The sequence below is a fragment of the Hemicordylus capensis genome, chromosome 4 (genome assembly GCF_027244095.1).
Source record: "Hemicordylus capensis ecotype Gifberg chromosome 4, rHemCap1.1.pri, whole genome shotgun sequence".
Taxonomy (NCBI): Eukaryota; Metazoa; Chordata; class Lepidosauria; order Squamata; family Cordylidae; genus Hemicordylus; species Hemicordylus capensis.
The window spans coordinates 183,270,074-183,295,595 of NC_069660.1; the positions used below are offsets into that span (position 1 = coordinate 183,270,074).

General features: G+C 44.2%; 2 protein-coding genes across 6 annotated transcripts in view; one reads left to right on the forward strand and one right to left on the reverse strand.

The window, feature by feature from the left end:
• The window catches only part of ELP2 (elongator acetyltransferase complex subunit 2), an 85,645-nt gene extending 69,402 nt beyond the window's left edge, over positions 1-16,243 (forward strand). For all 4 annotated transcript variants that reach the window (XM_053243871.1, XM_053243870.1, XM_053243872.1 and 1 more), the window contains 3 exons: positions 9,906-10,048; positions 11,486-11,599; positions 15,939-16,243. In XM_053243871.1, coding sequence (XP_053099846.1) covers positions 9,906-10,048; positions 11,486-11,599; positions 15,939-16,095 — 414 coding nt within the window. In that variant the 3' untranslated portion in view covers positions 16,096-16,243. The remainder of the gene's footprint in view (positions 1-9,905; positions 10,049-11,485; positions 11,600-15,938) is intronic.
• Positions 16,244-21,573: 5,330 nt separating this feature from the next.
• GABBR2 (gamma-aminobutyric acid type B receptor subunit 2) overlaps positions 21,574-25,522 on the reverse strand; it is a 608,047-nt gene continuing 604,098 nt past the window's right edge. For both annotated transcript variants that reach the window (XM_053243867.1, XM_053243869.1), the window contains one exon: positions 21,574-24,833. In XM_053243867.1, coding sequence (XP_053099842.1) covers positions 24,668-24,833 — 166 coding nt within the window. In that variant the 3' untranslated portion in view covers positions 21,574-24,667. The remainder of the gene's footprint in view (positions 24,834-25,522) is intronic.

Consider the following 25,522-nt stretch of genomic DNA (forward strand, 5'->3'; position numbering starts at 1 on the left):
TTCTCTGGCAATGAGTTTTTCCATTAACCATGCCCTCGTACCTGTGTGTTACAGTCCCTGCTTAGAGTGGCTTTTGCCTTGCTGCTAATAAATCAAACTAGAGTTTTAGATTTTGCTTTATTTGTATGCCAATGTCTATAATCTGTTTCTGCCCCTCTTTCTTCTTCATATGAGAATTCTTCTGTGCCTTTAGCTGTTAAGCCCCCTACAGTTCTTTGCAGTATTCTTTCTTTGGTGGTGCTGGACAGTCCAGTAAAAACCATTTTCCCCAGATGAGATTAACTGCTTCATTTGTATTTGTTGTACAGTAATAGTTACAGTATTTGGTAACTGGTAATGGTCTTCACAGAGCCTAGGCCCCTGATGTATGTGGATAATATTAATTTAGGACTCCATAAAGTGCATCGACCATTCTAAATGTCTTAGACTTGCTGTGGGCAAACTTGGTGCGTTTTTACTACGTCCTCCTAATTTCAGATTTCCAGGAAGCAGAGGTGTATCTAGGGAAAATAGTGCCTAGGGCAAGCACTGAAATTGCGTCCCCTGTCCAAACATCTGACACCCATCTTTCAGATAACTTTACCATAATATCAGCTGAAAACTACAAGTCAAGCTCGTTAATCTTTTAATATTTCAAAAACTATTTAGCACTGGACGTAGCCAGACCAAAAAATGCTGGAAAACTACAAATTTCAGTATGCTGGGGCTCATGAAATACCCAAATACTATGTGGAGGTGTACTTGGAAAAATAAACAAAAGTGCCTGTCTAATTCTCTACTATGCATTGTAGCATCACTATTACATAAGTTTTTAAAATAAATAGAGAATTTGACTTTTCCCAGATACTCTGAAAATAATTAAAGTATATGCAGAGTAAGCTGTGTCACTGCGTGGAATATATTCTAGTTTTATTGATTGATTGATTGATTGATTGATAGTTACATTTATATCCCACTCTTCCTCCAAGGAGCCCAGAGCAGTGTACTACATACTTGAGTTTCTCCTCACAACAACCCTGTGAAGTAGGTTAGGCTGAGAGAGAAGTGACTGGCCCAGAGTCACCCAGCTAGTATCATGGCTGAATGGGGATTTGAACTCGGGTCTCCCCGGACCTAGTCCAGCACTGAGAGAAAGAGAGGAAGAAACTCCCAGTGAGCCTTAATACTAAGGATTTCATACTGATTCAAAGACAAACTCACCATTAATAGCCATATTATTAAGACATCACATTTAACTCACTTATCACAAGAAACAAAACAAGAGCAAATGAATACAATCCTAGCTCATAAGCTTCAGCTCAGTATTCACAAACCCTGATTCTCTGTACATAGTGCCAATCTGAATATGTGTACAGTGACTTATATTATATTAATTTTTTTTTTAAAAAAATAATCTTTACCTGTAGCCCCTTTGGGGGTCTTCCTAAAGGCCATGGGGTGGGGTCTGCAAAGGTTCCCCCTCCCCCCACTGGCCTCTAGGGCCTCACAGGGACCATTTGAGCATGTGTGGTGGCCATTTTTAAAATATATATATATATTTTTAAAATGGCTGCTGAAAACAAAATGGCCACCACACATGCTCAAATGGCCTCTGTGAGGCCTGACATGGCCTAGGGCCTCACAGAGGCCATTTGAGCATGCACAGTGGCCATTTTTTTTGGCGGCCATTTTTTAATCTTTTTTTTTTTAATTTTTAAAAATGACGCCCCTGCCAGGAAGCCCCAACATTCTCCTTGGCAAAATGGTTAACATTTAATTCCTGCTCACTGGTTTTTGTGGATCTACACCAGCTTTTGGTCTGTGACCAGTTTTACATCTTGTGGGCATAAACACTGCCTTTGAACATTTCTGAAACTGAAGTAACTGATCTGTGGCGTTATTTACAAGTTGCAAGATTGGAGACCCTATTTCCTTTCCTTCTTTCTCCTGATTTGTTACTAAATTAGTCCTTGCCATTTAATGAACCAAGGGGAGGGCATTGTACAAATCCCTGATGCAAGCAGTCTTTTTGTCTCCCCCCCCCCTTTTTTTTTTGGCTGTGGGTGTGCAGCCAGCAGTTATCTTTTGTACATCATGCCAGCCATGACAGCTACAGGGATAACTATTTATAGTCTGCTATATCTCGGTGCTTATCTTCTGTAGTATCTTTATTGTGTCTTTTAGCTGACTTTCAGTTCGTTTAACCATTGTGACAAATTCCACAGGGGTAGCTTTGTTAGCCTGCAGTAATAAAACCAGCAAGGAATCCTGGGGCAGCTTAAGGATTATTGTGCCCGAAAGCTGCCTCCTAAGATGCTGTCGCCCACAAAACTTTATACCTCAGTATAATCGTTAGTTTGGGGACAGAGATGCCAAGTGACATTAAAGCCATCATCATCTCTGATAGGCTTAGCTTTTCCTTTAGTCAATAGCACTTGTGGGGGCTGGAGGTGGATCCAAATTGGCACCATGATGTCAGGGAGGAGGGGGGCATTATTATTAATTATTATTATTATTATTATTATTACATTTATATCCTACTCTTCCTCCAAGGAGCCCAGAGCGGTGTACTACATACTTGAGTTTCTCCTCACAACAACCCTGTGAAGTAGGTTAGGCTGAGAGAGAAGTGACTGGCCCAGAGTCACCCAGCTAGTTACATGGCTGAATGGGGATTTAAACTCAGGTCTCCCCGGTCCTAGTCCAGCACTTTAACCACTACACCGCACTGGCTCACTTTAACCTTTTGCTCCCACTGTGGTCCTGATGAGTCCATAGGTCAGTGCCAAACGATCTGCTTTGTGTGCAGGAGGTTCCGGGTGAAATCCCTGGCACATCCAGGTAGTGCTGAGAGACTCCTGCTAGTCAGTGTAGACAATACGGAGCTAGGTGAAACAATGGCCTGGATCTGGTCCAGCACTCCCCCACTGTTGACTAAAGACAAAATAAGCCTGTTGGGGATACTAATGAATTAAATATCACACGTGGTTTGACCCTTCAAGATGCTACCAACTTTTTGTTAATTGAACCACTGGTATGGCAGCATGTTCTCCTTTTGACTGGTGCTTCATATAAAAAAAGAGTTCACAGATTTTGGTTTGGTTTACTAACAAAGCTGTTAACTGCAGTCACCTACTGAACCCTCCCTGGGATGGGTGTTCTGCAACGCTGTGTATGCGTGCGCGCACAAAGGGTACAAACACTGCCTTGCTGCTGTTTGCTCCTTCCACAAAAGCCTAGTGGGAAGGGGAGGAAGCCATCTCCTTTGCCCCTCTCCCAAGTCCTCCTGTGAGCTGAACTTGTGCTTGAAACAGGCGAGTGAGCTGATGGCAGCCTGGAGAAGCACTTGCTGCCAGTATAGCTATATCAATATCCTGTGTCAAGATTTTATATAATTACTTGCTTGCAAGTTCTGGTATTCATGTTTATATCTTGCTTTATCCCAAGGGTTCAGGACAACTAATGGCAAGGGTATTGGTCCATATTCTGTAGAGAGACAAAAATGAATCCAAGAGGAGTGATGGAGGGGGTGGGAGATAGAATACTGAAAGCTTCTCCCTCCCTCGTACAAGGAGAAGAGTTAGATCTCTGTAGGGATCCATGGTCCCTCACAACTGAGTCTTCAGCGCCTGCACAGGAGGCTCTCGAAAGAATCTATAGCTCTGTTTATGCACTCACTGGCCCTTTAAGGCATAGTGATTAAGAGCCTACAAAGCCAGCTGTAGAGCACCTCCCTCTTCAGTTCCTTCTTGTCCGCTGCTCACGTTGCCTTGGGAAGGATCTGCTCCTGTTTTCCTTCATTCCTGTAAGAGATTGTAGTTTTATTTTTATCTTTCTGTCTAACTACGGACTATAACTAGACTATTCTCTTAGTGTTTTTGACTGATTTTTGACTGATTTTTACTTGGCTTTCTGACCTCATACGGTTTCTGGATTTTGCTTAGTTTTCTCCTTCGGCTTAGGCATTTTACTTCTGAATTTTTGGCTGACGTTTTGGGGGACTTGGCTATGTCTACTCCTAAGAGTTTTAAGTGCTGTGCTACTTGTAAGGGCACAATGCCCTCTTCCGATGGGCATTCTGATTGCCTCATCTGCTTGGGTGACTCGCACAATACCAGTGCTTGTAAAATATGCCTGTCTTTAAAAAAAAAAACCTGCCAAAGTTGGGAACTTTGCCTCAAGGTGTCTTTGTCTGAAAATATTCTCCACCCAGGGATGCCAAGACAGAGTCCCCTGTCCCTGCCCAAAATCGAGGCACCTGGCCAATTGACACCATTGGCGTCAGCCTTGACTTCGGCCTTAACTTCTGCACCATTTACTTCGGACTTGACTGCCTTTACGAAACCTCAGGAAAGAGAGCTGGAGCAATCGCATAAGCATGATCGCCATTGCTCTGTGTCGGGAGAGTCCCACAAAAAAGTGGGGGAGGACACACTTCTTCTATGACCTTGATGGCATCGGTGCCGGCTAGGTCACATTTGACACCGGGATCGGCACCAAGGGACTTGACTGCATTGGTGAAGACGTTGTTGCCTTCATCGGCTCAGCCTGTGACTTTTTACTCGCTTCATCTCTCTTCTTAGAAGACTACTGCTCCAATGTAATCGGCACCAGGACTCTCGTCAGTGCCGGGACCTTCAGACCCATTGACATCGATGGGCTCCAGCTCAATTTCCAGACCTTCAGTGCCAGTTCGCTTGGCACCAGAATGGTCAGCTTCGACTCTACATTCGGCACCAAGGCATTCATCATCTTTGAGAGTTCTGACCTTGATGCCTACGAATACTTCAGAGCTGTCGGTGCTGATTGCCACTACAGCTTCCCTTAGAATTTCACCTCTTTGTTTGGCACCACCATCACCCATCATTATCTCTCAAACTTCGATTCCTGCACATTCACCTCCCCATTATTCTCCAGTCCTTCCAGTGACCCCTTCTTTATATTCTCCTGCACTGCAAGCACTACTTCATCAAGAGCTGAGCACCTCCTGGGATCCTCCAACTCTACTCCATCAGACACTACTTTTAAGGGCTTCATATTATCTCAAGGGCTTGATGAGGATGAGCCACAGTCGCCTGTACAAATTCCTAAGACACCGACAGGTGGTCTCTCTACTTCCATGCCAAAGTGCTCTTCAGCTTTGCCCTGGAGGGAGAAGTTCACCTTCTCTACCTTCCATGTTCCTATCCCCTTGTCTATAATAGCTCTCTGGGGGCCTTTGACTCGCCACATCTCAGAGCTAGGGAATGCCTTAGTTCTCATTCCCTGTATAATTCACCTGCCTTGCCTTATAATTTTCACGAATACAGAATCTGGAAAATCATGCTTCTCAGGGGGATATACCAGACTCCTTGAATGGGCAACCTGCTGACCCTTTCAAGAAGCTGGCTATACCACCTGCACCTTCACGGTCTGTCACACCACTGCCTAGGGCCCCACTGCCCACACCAGTGCTGCCGGTGTTGCCTTCTTCTGAGCATCCTCAGCTGCCTACCCTTCCGGTGGCCCCTGACCCTGTGTGCTCTGCACCCTCATCTGAGCCTGCATCACCTGCTCCTCCTTCACGGCCGATACCAAAGGACTCTGCTCCGGAGGACCCTGATCCCAATGGGGAGTCCTTATACCCCTCTGATCCGGACTCTGACATTACTGATGGGTTGCTGAACACTTCTCCTGATGATTCTGTGGGGACTCAACCATTAAACTCCCCTTCTGAAGAAACTAAATCTTATGGGGTGCAAATCCAAGAAGTGGTGAAGGTTTTGGGCCTGGAGGTTCCCCCTCCAGAAGATACTGTTACAGACCCTGTATACAGTTATCTGGCAACCATGTCTGTAGTGCATCCCACTCTGCTACCAGTGCTCCCGTCCTTGGTGGCGGCTTGGTCGACCCCAGTGACTTCTACTCTTCCTTGTAAAAAGATAGAGAACCTTTATCCCTTTTCTGTTTAAACATCCAGTGCTGAATTCCCTAGTAGTAGACTGTGCACTGCAAACCAAGTCTGCTAGGAAACATTTGGCCCATGTAGATAAGGAAGTCCGTAAACCTGGACTCCATGGCGCAGAGGTTTTACTCTTCCGGATGCCTCTCTCTCAAGGTGGCTAACTGCTTGGCCTGCATGGCCAAATACCACCAGTCATTATGGGATGGCTTGAAAGATGAAGCTAGTGCCCTGCCTGAGCCTTAAAAGGTCCCTATCTACTCTGTCTAAGTTGGCAGACTTTTCTAGGCAACAGTTAAGCACAGCTAAACACCTGACTGAGTCAGAATTGAAGGTGTTAGCCAGATCTGTCTTACTTGGTTGCCATGCCTGGCTCCACTCTACACCTCTGGAGCCGGGTATGAAAGAAAAGATTGAGAATCTCCATTTGACCATGGGTATTGCTTTCAAAGGACACTGATGAAACGATGGAGAAACTTAAGAAGTTGTGCTATACTGCTAAAACCTTCACGCAGTCCCAGCCGTCTTATAATCAGAGATATCATCCTGCTTTCAGACAGAGGTACCAACACCACCCTTCTCAAGATAGAGGAGGGTACCATAGAGGATCCAGGCCATATAACAGGTGCCCCTTCCATCAGCGACAAAAGGGCCAACAAACAAAGCCCAAGTCTCAAGAACAACCTGAACAGTCATTTTAATGTTTCAGACCTCAAAGTATCTCTCCCTGTTTCTTCAACTGGCACCCACCTTGCCCCCTTCCTCTCTTCCTGGTGTCAAGTGACATCAGACGCCTGGGTGTTGTGCACAGTGGCCAGAGGCTATGCTATCCAATTTGACTCTCTGCCTGCCCATGCAGGCATAAAATACACCCACACAACTCCTATCCTTGAAGAAGAGGTTTCTTCGCTGCTCCAAAAGGATGCCATAGAGCCAGTTCCACCTTCCTTGATTAGTGGTGTGCACGGAACCGCGGTGTTCCGGTTTGCAGCCAGGCGGGGGGGGGACTCTTTAAGGGTAGGGGAGGGTGCACATACCCCTCTCACCTCTTTCCCCCCGCCAGCGCTCCTTTTTTGGAAAAGCATTTGGGGTGGCAGTGTGCTTCCCTGCTGCCCCTTCCCGTGTTCCTTGGCAAAAGGCTTCAGAATGTGTGATTGCGCATGCGCACGTTGCACATGTGCATGTCTGATGTACTCACACACACAGTGCACACATGTGAAGCACGCGTGCGCTATGTGCAATCACACGTTCTGAAGTCTTTTGCCAAGGAACGGGGGAAGGGGCGTCAGGGAGGTATGCTGCCACCCCAAAGGCTTTTCAAAAAAGGAGTGCTGGTGGGGAGGGGAGCAGCTGGAGGAGTAAGTGCATCCTCGCAGAATGGCCTGCGAACTGGACTGTGTACATCACTATCCTCGATGCACACTGGTTTCTACTCCAGATACTTCCAGATTCCTAAGCATGATGGTGGGCTCCGTCCCATCTTGGACCTGAGAACTGAACACGTTTTTCCGAATGTCCAAGTTTTGCATGATTTCTCTACAGTTGATATTACCGCTATTGTGGTAGGAGTGGTTTGCGTCCTTAGACCTGAAGGATGCTTATTTCCACATCTCCATAAGGCCTCGACATCACCAATTCTTGAGTTTCTGCCTGGGCACTAAGGCCTATCAGTACAAAGTGTCTCCATTCGGCCTCTGTACTGCTCCTAGAGCTTTCACTAAGTGCATGGCGGCTGTCATTGCCTACCTTCACATTCAAGGTGTCTGTTTTTCCCTACTTAGATGACTGGCTTTTTACAGCAAAAGAACCGTTCAACCTACTGTTCTACTGTTCAACCTAAAGTTTACTCTCTCTCTCTCCTGGCAGATCTGGGGTGTAGTGTAAATCTGAAGAAATCAGTCTTAACCCCCCAGCATGCCATCCAGTAAACTGGGGCAATCTTGGATGCCGAGGAGAGACGTGCATACTTGCCTGTAGAGCACATCCAGGCCATCTCCTCCATGGTGATTGCTTTGCAGGGAGCTCCCCGATAACAGGCTCGATCCATACAGTGCCTGCTGGGCCTTATGGCCTCGTGCACCACAACTGTGGTGAACGCACATTTGTGGATGCGGAGACTACAGCTCTGGCTGCTTTCTGTCTTTTGACCAAACCTAGACAATCGGAACAAATGGTTAGTCATGTCAGAGAATGTTTTGCAAGACCTACTCTGGTGTTCCCTGCCTGATTCCCTTTTGCAGGGAGTCTCTTTTCAGGATCTGAACTCTATGATATTAGTAACTACCAATGCTTCCATGCAGGGTTGGGGTGCTCACTGTGGTTCCCTCCGGGCAATGGCCTTTAGAACTCCCAGCAACAGGAGCTCTATATTAATTTTCTAAGCTCCTGGCAGTTTCCCTTGCTTTCAAGGCATTCTTACCTGTCCTCCAGGGCCAGGTGGTTCAGGTTCACATCGCCAATACTCTATGGAAGCGTTTCATGTCCTATGCGTCTACTAAGGATTTTGACCCACTCACAAGCTTCACTCCGCCAAATACTCTTCTACCTCACTTCTCTCAAGGGTTTGGGTCTCTCAAACTCCTCCCTTAAGGTTCACCTCACTGCCATCTTCGCTCACCACCCGGGCTGAGATGGCAAATCTGTTTTTGTTCACCCTGAATCCAAATTTTTTTTAAAAAAAGGGATTAACAACCTGTACCCCCGGTGTGGGCACTGGTTGAGCCTTGGAGCCTCTCCCTTGTGTTGCCCACACCACGGAGGCCCCCTTTGAACTGCTGTTGTCTATCTATGAAGCTGCTATGTTGTCTATCTATGAAGCTGCTATGCCTTAAGACTGCCTTCCTGGTGGCCATTTCATCTGCGAGATCTGTAAGTGAACTCACTGCTCTAAGGGCTGATTCACCATATACTAAATTTTACCCAGACAAGGTGGTCCTGTGTCTGGATCCTGCCTTTCACCCCAAGGTCGTGTCAGACTTTCATATCAACCAGGACATAGTACTTCCTACATTTTTCTGTGCTCCATCTTCACCTCTCGAGTGTTCTATGAACGCCCTAGATGTCCGCAGGTGTCCCCTTTATTTCCTAGATTGGACAAAGGCATTCTAACAAACTGTTCATCTCCTATGCGGGGGTTACTAAAGGTTTCGCCATTTCTAGACAAAGGTTGTCCAACTGGCTGGTGCAACTGAGCTTCTGTTATAAGAAGCAAGCCATTCAGCTGCCCAAGATCAGGGCGCATTCCACTAGGTCCATGACTACCTCAGCTGCCCACACGTTGGGCATCAGCATGAAGGACATTTGCAGGGCTGTTACCTGGTCTTTGGACCTGCTCTTTGTCCATCACTATGCTATGGACGTGCTTTGCTTCAGAGGCCAATTTTGGTTGAGAGGTCTTAAAGAAAGTATTGTAACTGCTAGCACCCACCTCCTTTTTACGGAAGCTAGTCACTCACCCAGTTTTGAGGGACTATGGATCCCCACAGAGATATACAAGTTGTTTACCTGTAACTTACTATCTCGATGGGGGTCCCTGGTCACTCACAACACCTGCCCAGCTGTCCCCTCTGCTAACTTAACATGAGATGTTGACTTACCTGTGCTGTTATGGGTTGTCTGCTGTCTTCTTTATCTCTCAATGTTGTCAGTCGCTTTGCAGCAGCTGATTCAGGAACCAAAGAGAGAGGTGCTCTACAGCCGGCCTTGTAGGCTCTTATATCACTATGCCTTAAAGGGCCAGTGAGAGCCTAAACAGAGCTATAGATTCTTCCGAGGGCCTCCTGCGCAGGTGCAGAAGACCCAGTTGTGAGTGACCATGGATCCCCAGAGAGATCATAAGTTACATAAGCAACCTGTTTTTCCTCTGCATGTGGTGAAGGCAGGTGCTGCAGATGGAGCAACTCCTGCTGACCCAGGAGTAGATGTGTGGTCTTTGTTAAGTCTCTGCCATTGAGAGGGTTGTGACTGATGCTTGCATTTCTCATAGGTCATTATCTGGGGCGAATGCTGTTCAGTAGAAGAGGAAAAAGAGAATGGAGCAGGTGTGATTCAGCATTGTTCTTCCATCCTGGATGTTGGGGATTCTGTCACTGCCCTTAGTTCTAGTCATGTGCTTGCTCCTGATGGGAGGTATGTTGCTCTTTTGTTCCTAGAGATGTCTACTTGTATGCCAGGCAAAGCTAGATCTATGCTAATGGATTTCCTCAAAGAGCAAACACCAGTGCTAGTGGCTTCTGCAGTCTCTGCTTCTTAATGTACTGTCTTGCACTTCACTTCTCATTTATATACTTACTAATTGTGCCCTGCCTGCCCCATCCCTTCCAGCTCTTTGCCATAAGGTCTACATGGCACATATACAGTGACACCCATAGGCCTGCCTGGTAACATGCAATCATTATGCTTTAAAATGAGGCAAACTTTTAATATATGTGCCATTTAGATGTGTTCAAACCCGAGAAGGTGGGGCATAAGGTTTGTATGGCCATTTCAAAATTCTTCACAAAGTGCCCCTTCAGTTTTGCCCAGTCTTTCTCATTCTGAATTGTGTGCACCTTCAAAGTTTTGTGATACCTGAGAAATGCATTTTCATGATTCTACTTTACTTTAAAAAAAGAAGTGTACCTCAGCAAAGGTGAGCAGTGTCTAAGCAGGTGTACATACCTGAGTGCACACAAGTTGTTCAACACAACCAGTCCAGTCATTCCAGGAGATGGAGGAGGATATGGACTGTGATTGGGTATAATGTGCAGACTTTGCAGATGACCATGTGGAAAGAAACAAAACATTGAGGAGGCACCTGAGGAGCACACATGTTAAGAATTATGTTGACAAGTTGCAAGCCTTTAAAACTCACTTGCTTCAGGTAGGGCCCAAACCTTCAGTCACGCCTCTGTCCTAGCAAGCTTGCTTTTTCTCATATAAATAGCTGCGTGGGGTCATTTAGATCAAGATCATTGTGAGGACTAAGCCTATTCCTTCCCCATGGTCCTGATCTGGATCATGCCTCTGCACAACTGGGCAAAGAAGCACCTTTTAAACATGGTGATTCTCTTTATTTAGCAGGGGGAGGGTAACTGGCCCTATCCATGCCCAGCACACTACCTCTAGTGACTGTTGCTGGTGTCTATCTTGTGTTTCTTTTTAGATTGTGAGCCCTTTGGGGACAGGGAGCCATCTTATTGATTGATTAATTGTAAGCCGCTTTGGAAACATTTGTTGAAAAGCAGTGCATATATGTTGTTGTTGTTGTTGCACGTGCAATTTGCCCTGGAAAAAGCTTCCATTGGCTCCAGTGGGAGTTTCCTCCCAAAGCACATAGCATGTGGGGGGCTCCACTTGAGATCATGGCGGGATAGGCTTCAAGTCTCTTAGTCTATAATGATAAGCTAAGCTTCTTGTGGTTTTCTTCCTTATGGTCATACTTCACAAGGTTCTTGTCCAGTGCTAAATGATATGTTCTCTTGAATAGAATTGAAAATGATGTGAAACGGGGTTCAAAATACAAGAGTATCCTGCTGGCTACTGGGCTTTCTTTAATAACCAACAGAACCATCTTTTCTTCTTTAGCTACATCATTGCAGTAGGGACAGAATCTGGGAAGATTCAAGTGTACAAATGGAAACCAAGTGACAAGAACCTGCCTCTTTCTGACTGGACCAAATGTGTTGAGACGGACAACAGGTAACACACTGTGACTCTTTTGTGCTCAATCGTGTCTCCACAAAAAGCCGCTTTTGCATAGGTGACTTGGCCTTTTGGCCATGCTAGGGTTCTTCTGTCTGTTCTGGGAGGTCTTTTATAATGATGCCTCAGGGGAATTATTTTTTCAGGAACCCTTGTTTGTAGAGCTGATGAAGTGTAGTGGCGAAGACCATGAGCTGGGAAGTCAGTTCAGAACCCACCTTGGCCAATAGCAGATGAGGTGACCCCACTCTCCCAGTCTCAGCCCTTGATCCGCTATATGGAGGCGATGATGATATGCACCCTGCAGGTGGTTGTAGGGCTAACTGGAAGTGCTTTGAACAGCGCAAGGTCAAGTTTTGGCATTTTGTACAATGAATCTTTATAATGTTTTCATACAGATAGTGGTTTGCCAACATTGACTCTAGCTTCGGGAAGAAAAGACATCACAAGCAGCCAGAATATCTTTGTTTCTGAGTGTAGTTTTCTCTGGGCAGTTTGCTCTGTGTCTGCTGACCATCGTCCTCCTTCCCCTGCATATCACATAACCTTCCTTTTTGTTATGCTTTTGTGTGCCTTCCCTCTGGGTTTTTGATAGCTGTCATAGTGCTGAACCCCCTCCAATTTCTTCAGATGCACTTGGGCCTTGGAAGATGGATCCCATGGTTCTCTTGACTCCAGTATCTTTATGAAAGGGGGTACAAGGGAACCAGCAGTGTCTAGTTGTCCTGAAGGTCTGTGCCTGTACTGTTGCTCTGGACTTTCCTCCTCCTTCAGTTTAACAGACAGCAACTTGTCTGCTGGGTGTGTCGGTGTGTTACAAAGCAGCTCAGCTAGATTCTTTTGCTCTGAGTGCAAGTAGCTGAATCAGACTGTGACTCTTTAGAAAAGCCTGTTTCCTGTTCACATTTAGCTCTTGCTGAAGTTGGTTCCAGTTCACACTAGTACAGGTTTGTTAGGTATTAATTATGTATTTCAAATATTTATATATTTCTTTTCAACAACAAAAAGTTCTCCAAGTGGTTTATATAGTGGAAAAGAAAAGTTGGTTCCCTGTCCCAAAGGGTTCCCTGTCCAAAAGATGGTTCCCTGTCCGCAAACAGTCACTGCTGGCAAAGATGCTGTGCTGGGATGAATAGGGACAGTTGCTCTCCCTCTGCTAAATGTAAGAGAACCATCTGGTATCTGCCAGTTAGTGGTGAAAGTTATCCTAGTTAGAAGAGGTAATACTTGGTCTTTACAGAATGCTGCATGCTGCAGCCAGCATCCTGTCTGTTGTGTGCTTCTCAGAATGTGTTACTTTGGGAGTGGTCCAACTGCATGGGTTCAAGTTCATTACAAACCAAAGACAGAAGGACAGCTAGCTTCCACTGTGTTAGTAATTCAAGGCCTTGCTCTGCATCACGTTGCTGTCAGAGGTCTGTTTGTCTGGGACATGGGATAGGACCTCCTCCTGCTGTGCCCAGATGGTGGGCCTCCCTTCCTCTGGAGGCCCCAATGGCTTCCTTATTACTGACATTCCAGTGGGCAGTTAAAATGTGTGTGTTCTGAAATTTTAGTCTTTTTCAGTTGCTGTTAGAATTTTGAATGCTGTGGTTTTAGTGTTGTTTTATGACATTGTGTGTGAATTTTTATTGTGAGCCATCTCTGGGGTTCCTGTTGGGGCCAAAGGCAGGATATTGGTATTTTTCATAAGTAGTAGCAGTAGCAGTAGTAATAAATATAGTACAGGCACATCCTTGCTAATTTTAGCTTCTGTGTCTGTTGAGATCTGGCCTGTAACTGCAGCTGTGCTGTAAAGGCCTTGTGAGATGATCAGTCTTCGATTCACCATGCTATTAACTTTTCCATTCAGCTAGACTGGTCCAAAGGGTTTCCTAGGGCACCAGCAATGTCTGTTGTTTCTTCAAGTGATTTGCCTGGCTCCATGTACTCACAAAGTCCAGCTTTTTCAGAAGAGTCTGCTGAGGGCATCTACCACCAGCATAATCTCTGGGCTTTGCTCAGTTCCATTGGCACAGCCTGAATGTCTCATTTTGCAAGTTTTCAACTGTAGCTGCATAATATTTTTTAAAAACACTCTTCTCCATACATTCTTCGCCCATTCCCTTTGCTCTCAGTCCATATAGCAATCATGAACTCCCTCTGCTTGAACATCCTAAAGAGAAGGCATGCTAGTGCTGAGAGGCTCGAGATTCTCCATCCCATATCTTGGATTTTGGAGCTTAGTTTCAGATTTCAGTGTTTTTCAAGATTCTTTTTCAGAGTTTGTATTCAAAATGGATATAGTCTCTTAGGCATATTCAGTCTTTAAATTGGGGGAAATCAGTTGAACCTTTTATGATGTGAATTTTTTAACTTGTAATAAGCAAGGTTGTCATTACAGGCCTATTTATTTGTTTAGTAGCACAACAACAACCACAATCTATATACCGCTTTTCAACAAAAGATCTCAAAGTGGTTTACATAGAAGAATCATCATAAAAAATAAGATGTAATATAAATGAAATTATATAAACAGTTGTGACTATGTAAAACCAAAAATGTAGGTACTTCTAAGGACACCTTGGCTGATAGATTGTAAATTGTCTTCTCTTGATGTGTGAGCAGGATTTAGTGGCCTCTCTTGTGGGCGCCAGGAGTCAAAATTGACTTGACGGCACACTTTATCTTTACCTTGTCCTGACCTGAACTATGTTGGATCTCCCTAGTCAGTGAGCTCCATACCTGTTTTATTCCTGTGCTTGATCAGGAGTTCTTCGCTGGAATGGCTGCTGTTTGGCTGTTCTTTTCATTGGTGACTACTGCCCATGGTTTACAACAGTGGTTCTGTGGCCTCCAGATGTTGCTGAACTACAACTCCCATCATCTCCAGCCTCACAAAATTGTAGCTGGGGCTGATGGGAGTTCAGTATCATCTGGAGGCCCCCAGGCTAGGAACTCCTGGCTTGCAATTATTGCTGGAGAAATTAGTGCCACTGTCACTGGCAAAGTGCCGTTTAAATTTCATGGCATTTAATGAAATAGTTAAAATCTGGTCAATCTGCCAGTTAGATACTTCTAATTAATATGTTCTTCTTTTGTAGCTAAAACTGGAAATGTATAGTTAAACTTGTTTTCCTCCCTTTTGACAAGCTTGGAGCGAGCACACCCCCACCCAAATAATCGGCAGTCCTATACTGTGTTATGTTTTACAATGGTCAAACTGTTGCACAGGTTCACCTACTTGGGAGTAAACTGAAAGAGATCAAATTAGATTGTATACCTGCTTTGAACTGCTTGAAGAGTTTAATCTCAGGAAAATCATGTATATGTTTAAAACATTAGGGAGCTTAGCTATGTTTTTTGTGCCCTACTACTTTTTATTCTTTTTTACACAGTTGTCTGTGCACCAGACTTTGATTGAATTCAGATGTAATGGTAGACCACGGCTTGGTGAACAAGAGCACCCCTGTGGGTTCCCTCCTGTTTTTCACCACCTGTAATTCGGCCATGACAACTGATTAGGCAGTCTGTTGTTAGTGCCTTTTGACGGATATTTATATACCGCTTTTCAACAAAAGTTCCCCAAGTGATTTAGATAGCTAGAAATAAATAAGTAAATACATAAAAATCAAATGACTCCCTGTCCCCAAAGGAAGGGCTCACAGTCTAAAAAAGAAACATAAGATAGACACCAACAACAGCCACTAGAGGGATGCTGTGCTGGGTATGGATAGGGCCAGTTGCTTCCCCCTGCTAAATAAAGAGAATCACCACTTTTAAAAAGTGTCTCTTTGCTCGGTTAGCCAGGGGACCATGGTTTGAAGCATGTTTAAAAACTATGGTTTGGAGACTGGGCACTATCCATGACTGCTAGTTCAGATATTATGGCAATCTGTGGTTAGTGAAAACGGAAAACCAGGCAGGGGGGTGCTCCCAATAATCAAATCATGGTTTGGTATTGTGTCTGAATAGAGCTTCTGAGTTGAGCTGATGTTTTCCTCTGACATTTCTTTTGAAGCTTATAAAGTGATATGATTCTCGGCTTTCTGTTAGCATTGTGGTTTCTTAATAGTGATGTGTGACCTGAAATTACAGTGAAAATACGTAGGTTGCCATCTGAATTATTAATGGAATGATGTGAAGAAATGCCACTTGCACTGATAATAGCTCGGGCATGTGTCGCATCTTCAGGCAGTAACAAGTTGGTTTTTCTCAGCTGGCAGTGTTGAAAAGGAGGACACTAATTAGATAAATGCTGATGTTTTGAATGGACAAGTCCAGCGGATTTTGACATTTTGCAGTTTGAGTAATGAATTGGATTTCCTTCCCCTAATAGCGTCTGTCTTTGTTACAGCCAAAGCCACACTCTTGTTGTCAAGGAGCTGTGTTGGAGAAAATGCACAGGCAAAGCGGGGCAAGAGGCAGCAGAGAGCAGCAAGTGGCTGCAGCTGGCAAGTTGTGGGGCTGACCACTCTGTCAAGATCTTCAACATTAATCGAGACGGTCTTTAAACTGTCACCTCCTTTTCTGACATGTCTGTATATGTGCTTTTAAAAAAACCACTTATTTTTAAAATTGCTCTTGGCATTCTGAAAGCTAAGTTGTCTGAGACGTGTCTCAGCTGAACTTATTTATTAAAGCAGTGAGAGTTTTGAAGGATTTCATACAAACAAGTTTATTTTGAATCCAGTGTGAACTTTATTAATGGTATTTTCTTTTGGAAGGTCCTTCTTATGCTTTTCTTGGTTAGTGTTTTTCTTGAAATGCTCATCCATGTAGAACAGAAGTGGTTGGTGAAAGGACCTCACCGAGAGGAGATTTCTGGTACACTGCATATGTTTTCCTACACATTCATGTTAATTTTCATATAGTGTGCCTAAATCAAAGGCGCCGCCCCTCTTTTGTCTGGATAGACTTGACCATTGCAGGCTAAGTTCTTCATCATCATGAAGGACAGGCTTATCAGTTGCTATTATGCATGCTAGCTAAGTTTTAGCTAAGAGAAACAACATGGGCTAACCAGCTCCTTCAGACCCTGCTTGTAACTTCACAAAGGCATCTGGTTGGCCAGTGTTGAAGAGAACATGATGCACTAAATGAGCGTTGGTACTCCAAGTCAGTCCTGGTGTACAGTTATCCTCCTGATTTGAATGAACGAGTGAATGAATGAATTTATTATGGTCAGCGACCAGCAATCAGTAAATAAATATAAATAAATATAAAAGTAACAGTAACAATCATGATAAAACAAAATAAGATCAAAACAACAGAGCTAGATAATAGAACATCAAGGTATACAGAGATCTCAATTCCATTAGTCAATTGTTCCCGTCTGTTTACAGGCTGCCGCACAACATCTAGCTACACCAGCTGTAATGGCTATATTGGTCTGCCAGAAGAAAGGAGATATATAGTATTCTTCTGATCGATCTGGCATATTATTTTTAAAAGAGGTTCAATCTAGGCAATAAGAATGTCCATATAATATGAACATTCAATATAGAAGAACATGTGAAATGGTTTCAATATTGCCTGAACCACATAGACATAGCCGGTTCCTGATTGGTATTTTCTTAAATCTGCCATCCAGAATGGCAGATGGCAGGGCACAAAACCATACCAGCGAGAAAGCTCTCCTCTGATTTAGAGTGGTCAAATTTGTGAAGTACGTAGCTGGCTGAGGGTAGTTTGGGAAGCCGTTTGGAATACTACTAGGGGCCACAGAACTTAGATCAACTTGCTTCTCCATATCCAATATTCGTTGTTTAATAATTTCATGGGCAGCATCATATCCCAATGAAAATAAGTATTGTGGAGAGAAGCAATATTTACCCAATTTATCATAGAGGCTTTTACACCAGTTAGGGTGGAACTCTACCCTAGTCAGTACCAGTGGGACAAGGCCCTGATCACAGAAATGTAATTTGAGCCAATAGTTAAATGTGTGGAGACATCCCTGGGCCTTGACTCTAGTGATGTGCATGGTTCGGTCCGGAGGCCATTGACAAGGCCTCCGGACTGGTCCGGATACCCCGTGGTTCGGTTCGGAAGGGCGGGGGGAGTTTCTCTTTAAGGGTGGTGGTGGTAGTACTTAGCCCCCTGCCGCTCTTCCCCCTCCAGCGCTGGAGGTTTCCAAAACGTTCTTGGGGCGGCAGAGTTCCTCCCTGCTGCCCCTGCCCCCGTCGTTGTCCTTGCTAGCATAAAAGTAGACCGAGCTGGTGGCGTGCAGCATGACATCATGTGGCGGAACTCTGCCGCCCCAAGAACGTTTTGGAAACCGCCAGCGCCGGAGGGGGAAGAGCGGCCGGGGGGGGGTAAAGTACTACCACCACCCCTTAAAGAGAAACTCCCCCCCCGTGCCGAACCGCGGGGTATCTGGACCATGCACACCCCTACTCGACTCTGGTTAAACTTGCTTCTAGGCATAGGATGGCATTCGAGACAAATCTAGGCACCTGAAATATGGCATGAAGGAATCTAGACTGTACCACTTCCATAGGTTTGAAGTTACAGGTGGAACACATCTGGACCCCATAAACCATTTGTGCCAATATTTTGGCGAAGCTACCTAATGGCGCAGTGGAAAGTGACTTGCCTGGCAAGCATGAGGTTGTTGGTTCAAATCCCCGCTGGTATGTTTCCCAGACTATGGGAAACACCTATATTTGGCAGCAGCGATATAGGAAAATGCTGAAAGGCATAATCTCATACAGTGTGGGAGATGGCAATGGTAAACCTCTCCTGTATTCTAGTAGAAAAAAACACCCACCGGGCTCTGTGGTCGCCAGGAGTTGACACCGACTCAATGGCACACTTTACCTTTACACCTTAACAGCCGCTGGGATAAAATGTCCCCCTTTAGTGTGGAAAAAATTTAATATAGCAGATGTGCTCCTCTGAGCACTTCCTGCAGCATGTTTGCGCTGCGTCCTCCTGATTTGAGGTCTTGGGCATGGTCTGAAGTTACTTGATGTAGCTACCTTGCTGAACCTCAGCAGGTCTGTATCAGGTCAGTGCTTGGGTGGCAGAGTCTTGAGCTCCATCATGGGAAGGGCATAAATATAAATATATATAAAGACAGTGACTTTCTAGGCAAACACTTTGTCTGTATGGTGCTCAAGCCAGAGACAGAGCATTTAGCCACTCCTCCAACCCTTTGGGCTATTTTTATGGAAATTGTTTTGTTATTAATTAGAATATTACTCTACTGTACTGCTTTTTGACAAAAGGGTTCTTATAGCAAAAGCAATGCGAATATGGCATTATCACCCATAGCTTCCTGAAGGCTTCCAGAATCATTGCTAGAACCAGCGCAACCTTCCCCCCACCCTCAGAAGAGTGATCCCTGTCTGCTAATCCAAAAGCCATATTCAATTAGGTCAGTCATAAGAAGGGCTCCTAATCAGACCTCAAGCATGTAACAATGCTATAATTATTGTAATAAGGATTACTGACTAATTTCTATCCTTATGTATGCATAAGCAACTTCATAGCCTCTTTAAGAGATTGTGCTGTGTAGGGCTTATAACTTAATTGGCTCAAATAGCTTTCATTAGCAAAACTGTTTCTATTACTTCTGTTGATGTAAACAAAAAATCTATTTTCAAGGATCTGCTTGTCTCAAAGCTAAGAGAGGAGCCATGGCTAAGTGGAGCTGGTCTCCCATGCAGCTGGTCTCCAATTCAGTATCTTCAGTTAAGTGACTATGCTGGGGGAAACCCCTCTCTGCCCTCGATCCTGGAGAGCCACTGCCAGGCAGACTAGTCAGCACTAGGCTAGATGGATCATTGGTCTGACTCTGTGTATGGCTTCATGTATTGATATTATTGTAAAGAAAAATGGCCCAGCTTTTTGTGCATAGCTATGTAGGCCATCCATACACTGTAGCAAAGCACAAAAGTTAAGAGCTGCGATTCCAGAGTGTATGTTAATCGAGACGATTCACCTTTCACCTTGTCAGGAACATTAGAGCTATTTATAAACTTCTGTGTAAAAGCAGATTTCATGCTTATTCATCCATTATGGTTTTCAACTAGATTAGAAGAGGCTCAAGTGTTTCTAGATGTGGCCCAACTGAAAAACTGGAATAGATAAATTATGTTAAAATGTTCTTCTGGACTTTGGTTTGTCAGTCAGGTCTCTTGCTGCAGAAATCGCTTTTGTGAGGGGCTAATGGACCTGCTACTAGTCCACATACACAAAATTATTTGTTCCTTTGTCCAGATGAGCCTGTTGGCCATTTGTAACCTGAAATGGTAGGAAAAAGGAATCAACTTTGAATCTTCTCTGCCTGATGGTCGTCCTTTTTCATCAGAGATGACCAGGGAAAGGACTGTTTTCAAGCCTGTAAACAAGCAAGTTATTTTCATTGAATCCAAAAGGTACAAGGGAGTAGAAAGAAAAACATATGGATACCAATCTGTGGATGAAGCCCAAAGTAGGAGGAACCAGTTAAGAAAACAATGGTCCTGTTACAAGAAGGGCAAGAGTCAAATGGTATGTGAAAGCAGAATAAAGTGGCAGCACAAATGGGTGAGTAGTGTGTTGTGAACAGTGCACTGGCACAGGAACATTTTAAATCTTATACATAATTTAAGCTTCTAGCTTTTTCAAGGGTTGGCTTGACTGTCTCATCTAAAAGTCAGGGTTTAGACTCATCCTTCCCTCCATCCACTTAACTTTGCCATACGTTGCATTCTCCCTGTAGAACCTCAGTTCCCCACCTCACTCCTGCCTCTCTAAGTGATGCTAATTTCTTTGGCTTTTAAGATGATTCAATACACTTCATGGTTTAAAATCCAGTTCTTAATAGTTGAAGACAGAGCTTGTCATGAAGAAGTGGGTAATCTTGGGTGAATTCCATAAAATGTAACGCACTTAAAAACAAAATCCTTTAAGGAAACAGTAAAAATCAATTTGTCAATTTGAGGGGGAGGGGTCAGGAAGAGAAGCAACAAATACAGAAAAGTTTTGAAAGCCAAATTAAACCATTCAGATATTTAAGCATCCACTGAAGTCATAAGTAATACCTGAAAAATTATGTTAACATGCTTTCAAACAGCATCTCTTCATCATGTTACAGAAATTAGTGGGAAATGAAACATTGTTAAGGAAAATAAAGCAGTGTTATTGAATGCTGCTTATAGAACAATAATTATGTAACACTTTAAACAGTCTTGACGCTATTGCACAAAGCGAGATAAACATACCTTGGATAAATAAAGCTAAGAATTTTCCAAAAATCGATTTAGGAGAGCTGTTAATAGTGTAATACCTAAGAGTGAGAAATGCAAAAAGGACATTGCCCAACTAAAACCTTGTCTCTGACTTAGGGAAGCCACTCTTGCTCAGTGCTTCCCCCCATCTTTGTTTACAAAGTGGATATAATTATACATAACTGACCAGCTTTCCAGGCTTGGTCATGGTGGTAAGTTATATGGTGATGTTAAGACACTGCTAAACTTGCTAATCTTCCTCCTTTGTACTCCAACATTTTGTTGATACTTAGCGGGAGGGCAGTTAAACATCAGTGAGAACTACTTTCCACTTAGGTCTTGCTAAAAATGTTAGTATAGGGTGCAAAACAGTTTCTATCTATCAATTTCACTATCTATGCCCAGGCCACTGATCCCTTATGGACAGCTGGGTATGTTCACTTAGCTGGGGAGAGAGCGAGAGCCATCTCAGGGCGGGAGGTGGGTAGGCAGGCGAGATTCATAATTGCAGTGGAACAACAACAAGCACCAGTATATGTTAAGAATTTAAAGGAATTTAAGTTCATTTATACTTCACAGTAAGCACAAAACGCACTAAAATTGGAGGGTGCTCCTACAGAGAATAATTGCTAATACAGTCTGAAATGCAGAAGGGGAGGTAGAGTGTTCCCTGCCTCCCAAGTAGTGCCAGAGTGAAGATTTTTTCCTACTAGTGGCAAAGACCCCTGTGTCTGCAGTTGCACAAGAATATATGCAAGAAAGAGAACCGCCAAGTAGTAGTTAATTAGATTTTCTCTATTTTATTAATAAAACAGATTTTGCAACAATTTATTAAAAATTGATTTTCATGCAGTATAAGGGGTACACAAGAAATTCTCCATGTACTCTTTTTTTTCTTTTTCTTTCTTTCTTTTTGTTTTTATTCTGGCAGTTCCAATCTAAGTTAAAGCATTTATTTGTGCACTAACATTGTTGGAAAATGCCATTGGGGCACAGCCTCATCATAAATTTTTACAGTACATTTTTGCTGCCGTATTAAAAAAAAACAACCCCAGAAACATTAAATAGCTATAGTCAGTTTGTGGGTCTTATTTTCTGCAGGAAATTAAAAAAAAATGTTGTGGGAGAAACTACAGCTGCATTTGAGACAAAGAATGTACTGCATGATATAAACCTAATAAACAGCATACAGTCAGTATTCACAAAGAGTTACAGACACACACTCACCGCCAACAGTCCAATACTTTTGATTTTTTTTTTGTTTCCTGCTATGTTGGAATAATATTTTCTACAGAAATGTTTGTGTATACATTATATACAGTATTATTGTCCTTTTTTGAAAAGTAATATTTATTTGTATTAAATAAAGTCCTGATGAAGTTTTATTAATAAATTAAGAATACTGTCAACACACATACATACATACACACGCACACCAGACGACACCTTCAGTGGTTAGTGCTCAAACGGAGTAATGTGTTCTACTTCCTGTGTGGTAGACTTACTCACTGTTGTCCTAACACTTCCAGGTGCCTCCATGATCTCTCAGTGATATGTGTTCAGGAAGAGATTCTGTGCACCGCCCCCCCCCACCCCCAGTGGATTAAGATTCATGGGTAATATAATCAGAAAGGGGTTCAGGGGCATCTGCAGTGACTCTGTTGGTTTAATCTTCTGTCTCATGCAGATACTAAATGCTATTCTGGAAACACTGGTGGGAAGAGAGTCATTCGCATGGTGCAAGAGAGGAAGGTGCAGTTTTAAGGAGCACTAACAAATGCCACACCCCCTCCACTATGCCCTATTTTGCAAGCTTTAATACAAAATTTAGAAAAAGGCTGCCAGGATTACCAACGGACTTCAGAACTGTTGCATGCCAAATTGACATCCAATTAGAGTAGTCAAGGCCGGACACAGACAATTGTTTTTAAGGACAGTGTAGGTGGCATGAGAGGCATAATGTCACTTTGCTTGTTCCACTATCATCTCTGGGCACGTAGGTTTTGCAGGGTTGGTGTTTTTTTAAGCAGTACAAAATCCTGTGGATTGAGATTATAGTGGGAAGGCTGTATAGGTCAAGGCTAATGCTGCCTCTATCATGCCACTTCCAACACTGGGGCGGGGGGGGGGGCAGAATTGTCTGTGTCCAGCCCAAAGTTAGGCGCTGAAGGATGCTTCTATGCCTTTCATATGGTTTCGGTTTATACTCCCCAGTTGTAGCATGGCATGGGAGCGAGCCATTCGTGTGGACCAGGGCCCATTCACTTAATCTGTCAAACACCAAAAGGAAAGGTGGACAGATTGTGTGAGTGCCTTCTCATAAATGCATGGAAATGCATAGGCCTTAATTCACATGCAGTAGGCGAAGGGTAGGGTGGGGGTGGGGCTTAGGCCTTGCTTTTTTGCCCAACCTATCTAGCGTGGACAGCCCAGGGCCATGAGTAAACTGGCCTATAACTACATAGCAAAAAGAACATCAGACAGTATGGCATCTCTTAGCACAGCCGCCCTGTACCTGCCAACATCCTCTGTGTCAGGTAGTAGTAAATGGCCAGGGTGCCCCTCTTTGATCATGCACGCACCAAGATCCTTCATCCTTCCAGGCTTGCACAGAAACACTAGCACCCAGAGAAGCGCATGCTTGGATCAGACCTCCTCAGTAAGTGAGGGAAGCACTCACTCACACATTTCACTTGAGCTTTCTCATGTTGCTCTCGGCTTTATAACAAATAGCTCTGAGGTGGGAGTAAATAAGATTACAATTTTTTAAGGTGTGGCGGCGGGGGGTGGGACACAATAGGAATCAAATCATCGGTCTTGGTTTTTGTTTGCTTTAAAAAAAATTTCTCTCTTATACTTTTTGTCTCCTAATTCAATGGACAAGGCAAACTTGGTTCAGAATACCACCGCCCCACACACACACAAGTACAAAGCAAAGTTGTGTATATACTATCTGTGCCTTTGCAGAATTTGGCTGCAGCAGCAAAGTGTGGTACCTTTGTGACCTACCCCATTCCTCCTCTGCTCGATTAACTGTACTGTAACTATGCTGTGGCTTAAATCAAGCAAACTCTGGGGGTAGGGGGACACAACCAACTCCATCCTGTGCCATTAAGACTTCAGTACCCAGCCTTGAGCACTGAGGACCCACGTTTTCCATTGGTTTCCTGAAATCCTCCCTCATCCCAGCAGCAGGAGGCAGGGCTAGCTGCAGGGACTGACCGCCTCCTGAGCACTGGCCTGTGGGCTTGCTCCCCCTTGAAGTCTGCTCCATCCCAAGTGAGCCGTGAAGAAGGGTGGAGCTGGGCTGGGCGTGAGTCTCAATGACTCCCAAGGAGCCATTTCTAAAAGTATCTGCCTCCCCACCGAATCTACTCCCAGAAATGGCTGTCAGCCCAACCAACTGGTGCCTCCAGCAGCTAAATGTAATCCCTGCAAAACAATGTGTGTCCATTCCTTGAGGCAAATTCCTTGTTTCTTTTTTTGCTAACGGTTCTGTGTCTTCAATAGCGGTATAAAGTTTGTGACAGTTGAGTCGGGTACTTTTGTCTTTGTTTTTCAGTCAAGTTTATGTTTCCCAGCCACCTTGCTGCTAGTAGAAATTTGGGAAGAAACATGGTTTTGTGACTTTCTTTGTGAAGGGAAAAAAAGTCCACAAGTAAGGCTACAGACCAACCTCTGGGTAACCCTCTCCACTTTGCATGCTTTCCCACAGCAGTGGAGCTGGTCCTCCCTTGACAATGGCCTTATAACACTAGTTCCTCTGTGATAAGAGTAAGGAGTATGTAGAAGGCAAGAGTTCGACACAAGACGTCCAGTCCAGTCATTGAGTACCAAAATCAGTTCAGGAAGTGCTGATCCCACATTCCTACAGGCCAGAGACCATCACACGAAAAGATGGGGGCACGTGTCTGTGCCGTGGACTGGCACTGGGGCTTACGCATGGACTAGCACAACTGGCATCGACCCCTCCTATTGATGGCAGGTAGGCATGGTGCAGAATGGGCAGCTGTAAGGAGAGTCGGCGCTGTATGCTGCAAAGACAGGTAGATAGGGGAAAGAGAAGTGGAGGAAGGAAAATGCCACAGAAGAATGGTTATGGGGGCTACTGTTAGAAGATCTAATTTCCTACTATGATCTAATTTCCTACTATCATCACAGCCTGGTATTACCCATCCCTGTGATTAAAGAAGCTTTATTGCTGCCACCAAGTGGAAATTTTTATTTCCTGGCTGTCTCCACTGAACAACCCACCAGACCTCTGTCACATGTGGCTGATAAGTGTGGGGTAGGGAACACAATGTAGAGACCACAACAGAGAAACCACATGAGCTCTGAATTAATTATAAGTGTACTTGATGGAAGGGGGGGCAGTAATTAAACTTTAGCAATACATTTTGAAGTTGTTCTGTTATAAAAGGATAATATCCATAAGAGCAAAAGACAAAATAAAATGGGATAAATGCATCCAGCTATCCTAGTCCAAAATGAACTCTCATCAGCAGCTCCCTTAGTCAACTCTCTTACGTCCAACACTTCTGTTCCTTCTTCCAACATTGTCTCTAGCAATCTCCAACCTCGTCTGCTCTGTTCTCCCTAAACACTGAGCCCTTTCTCACGATCTGTGAGAAGGGCTTGGTGGGTGAGTGGGGAGGAAGGTTCACTAAACTTACCTTCCTTGCAGACAATCCATCAAAGGAGCTGGGTGGGAAAAACGAGGGCT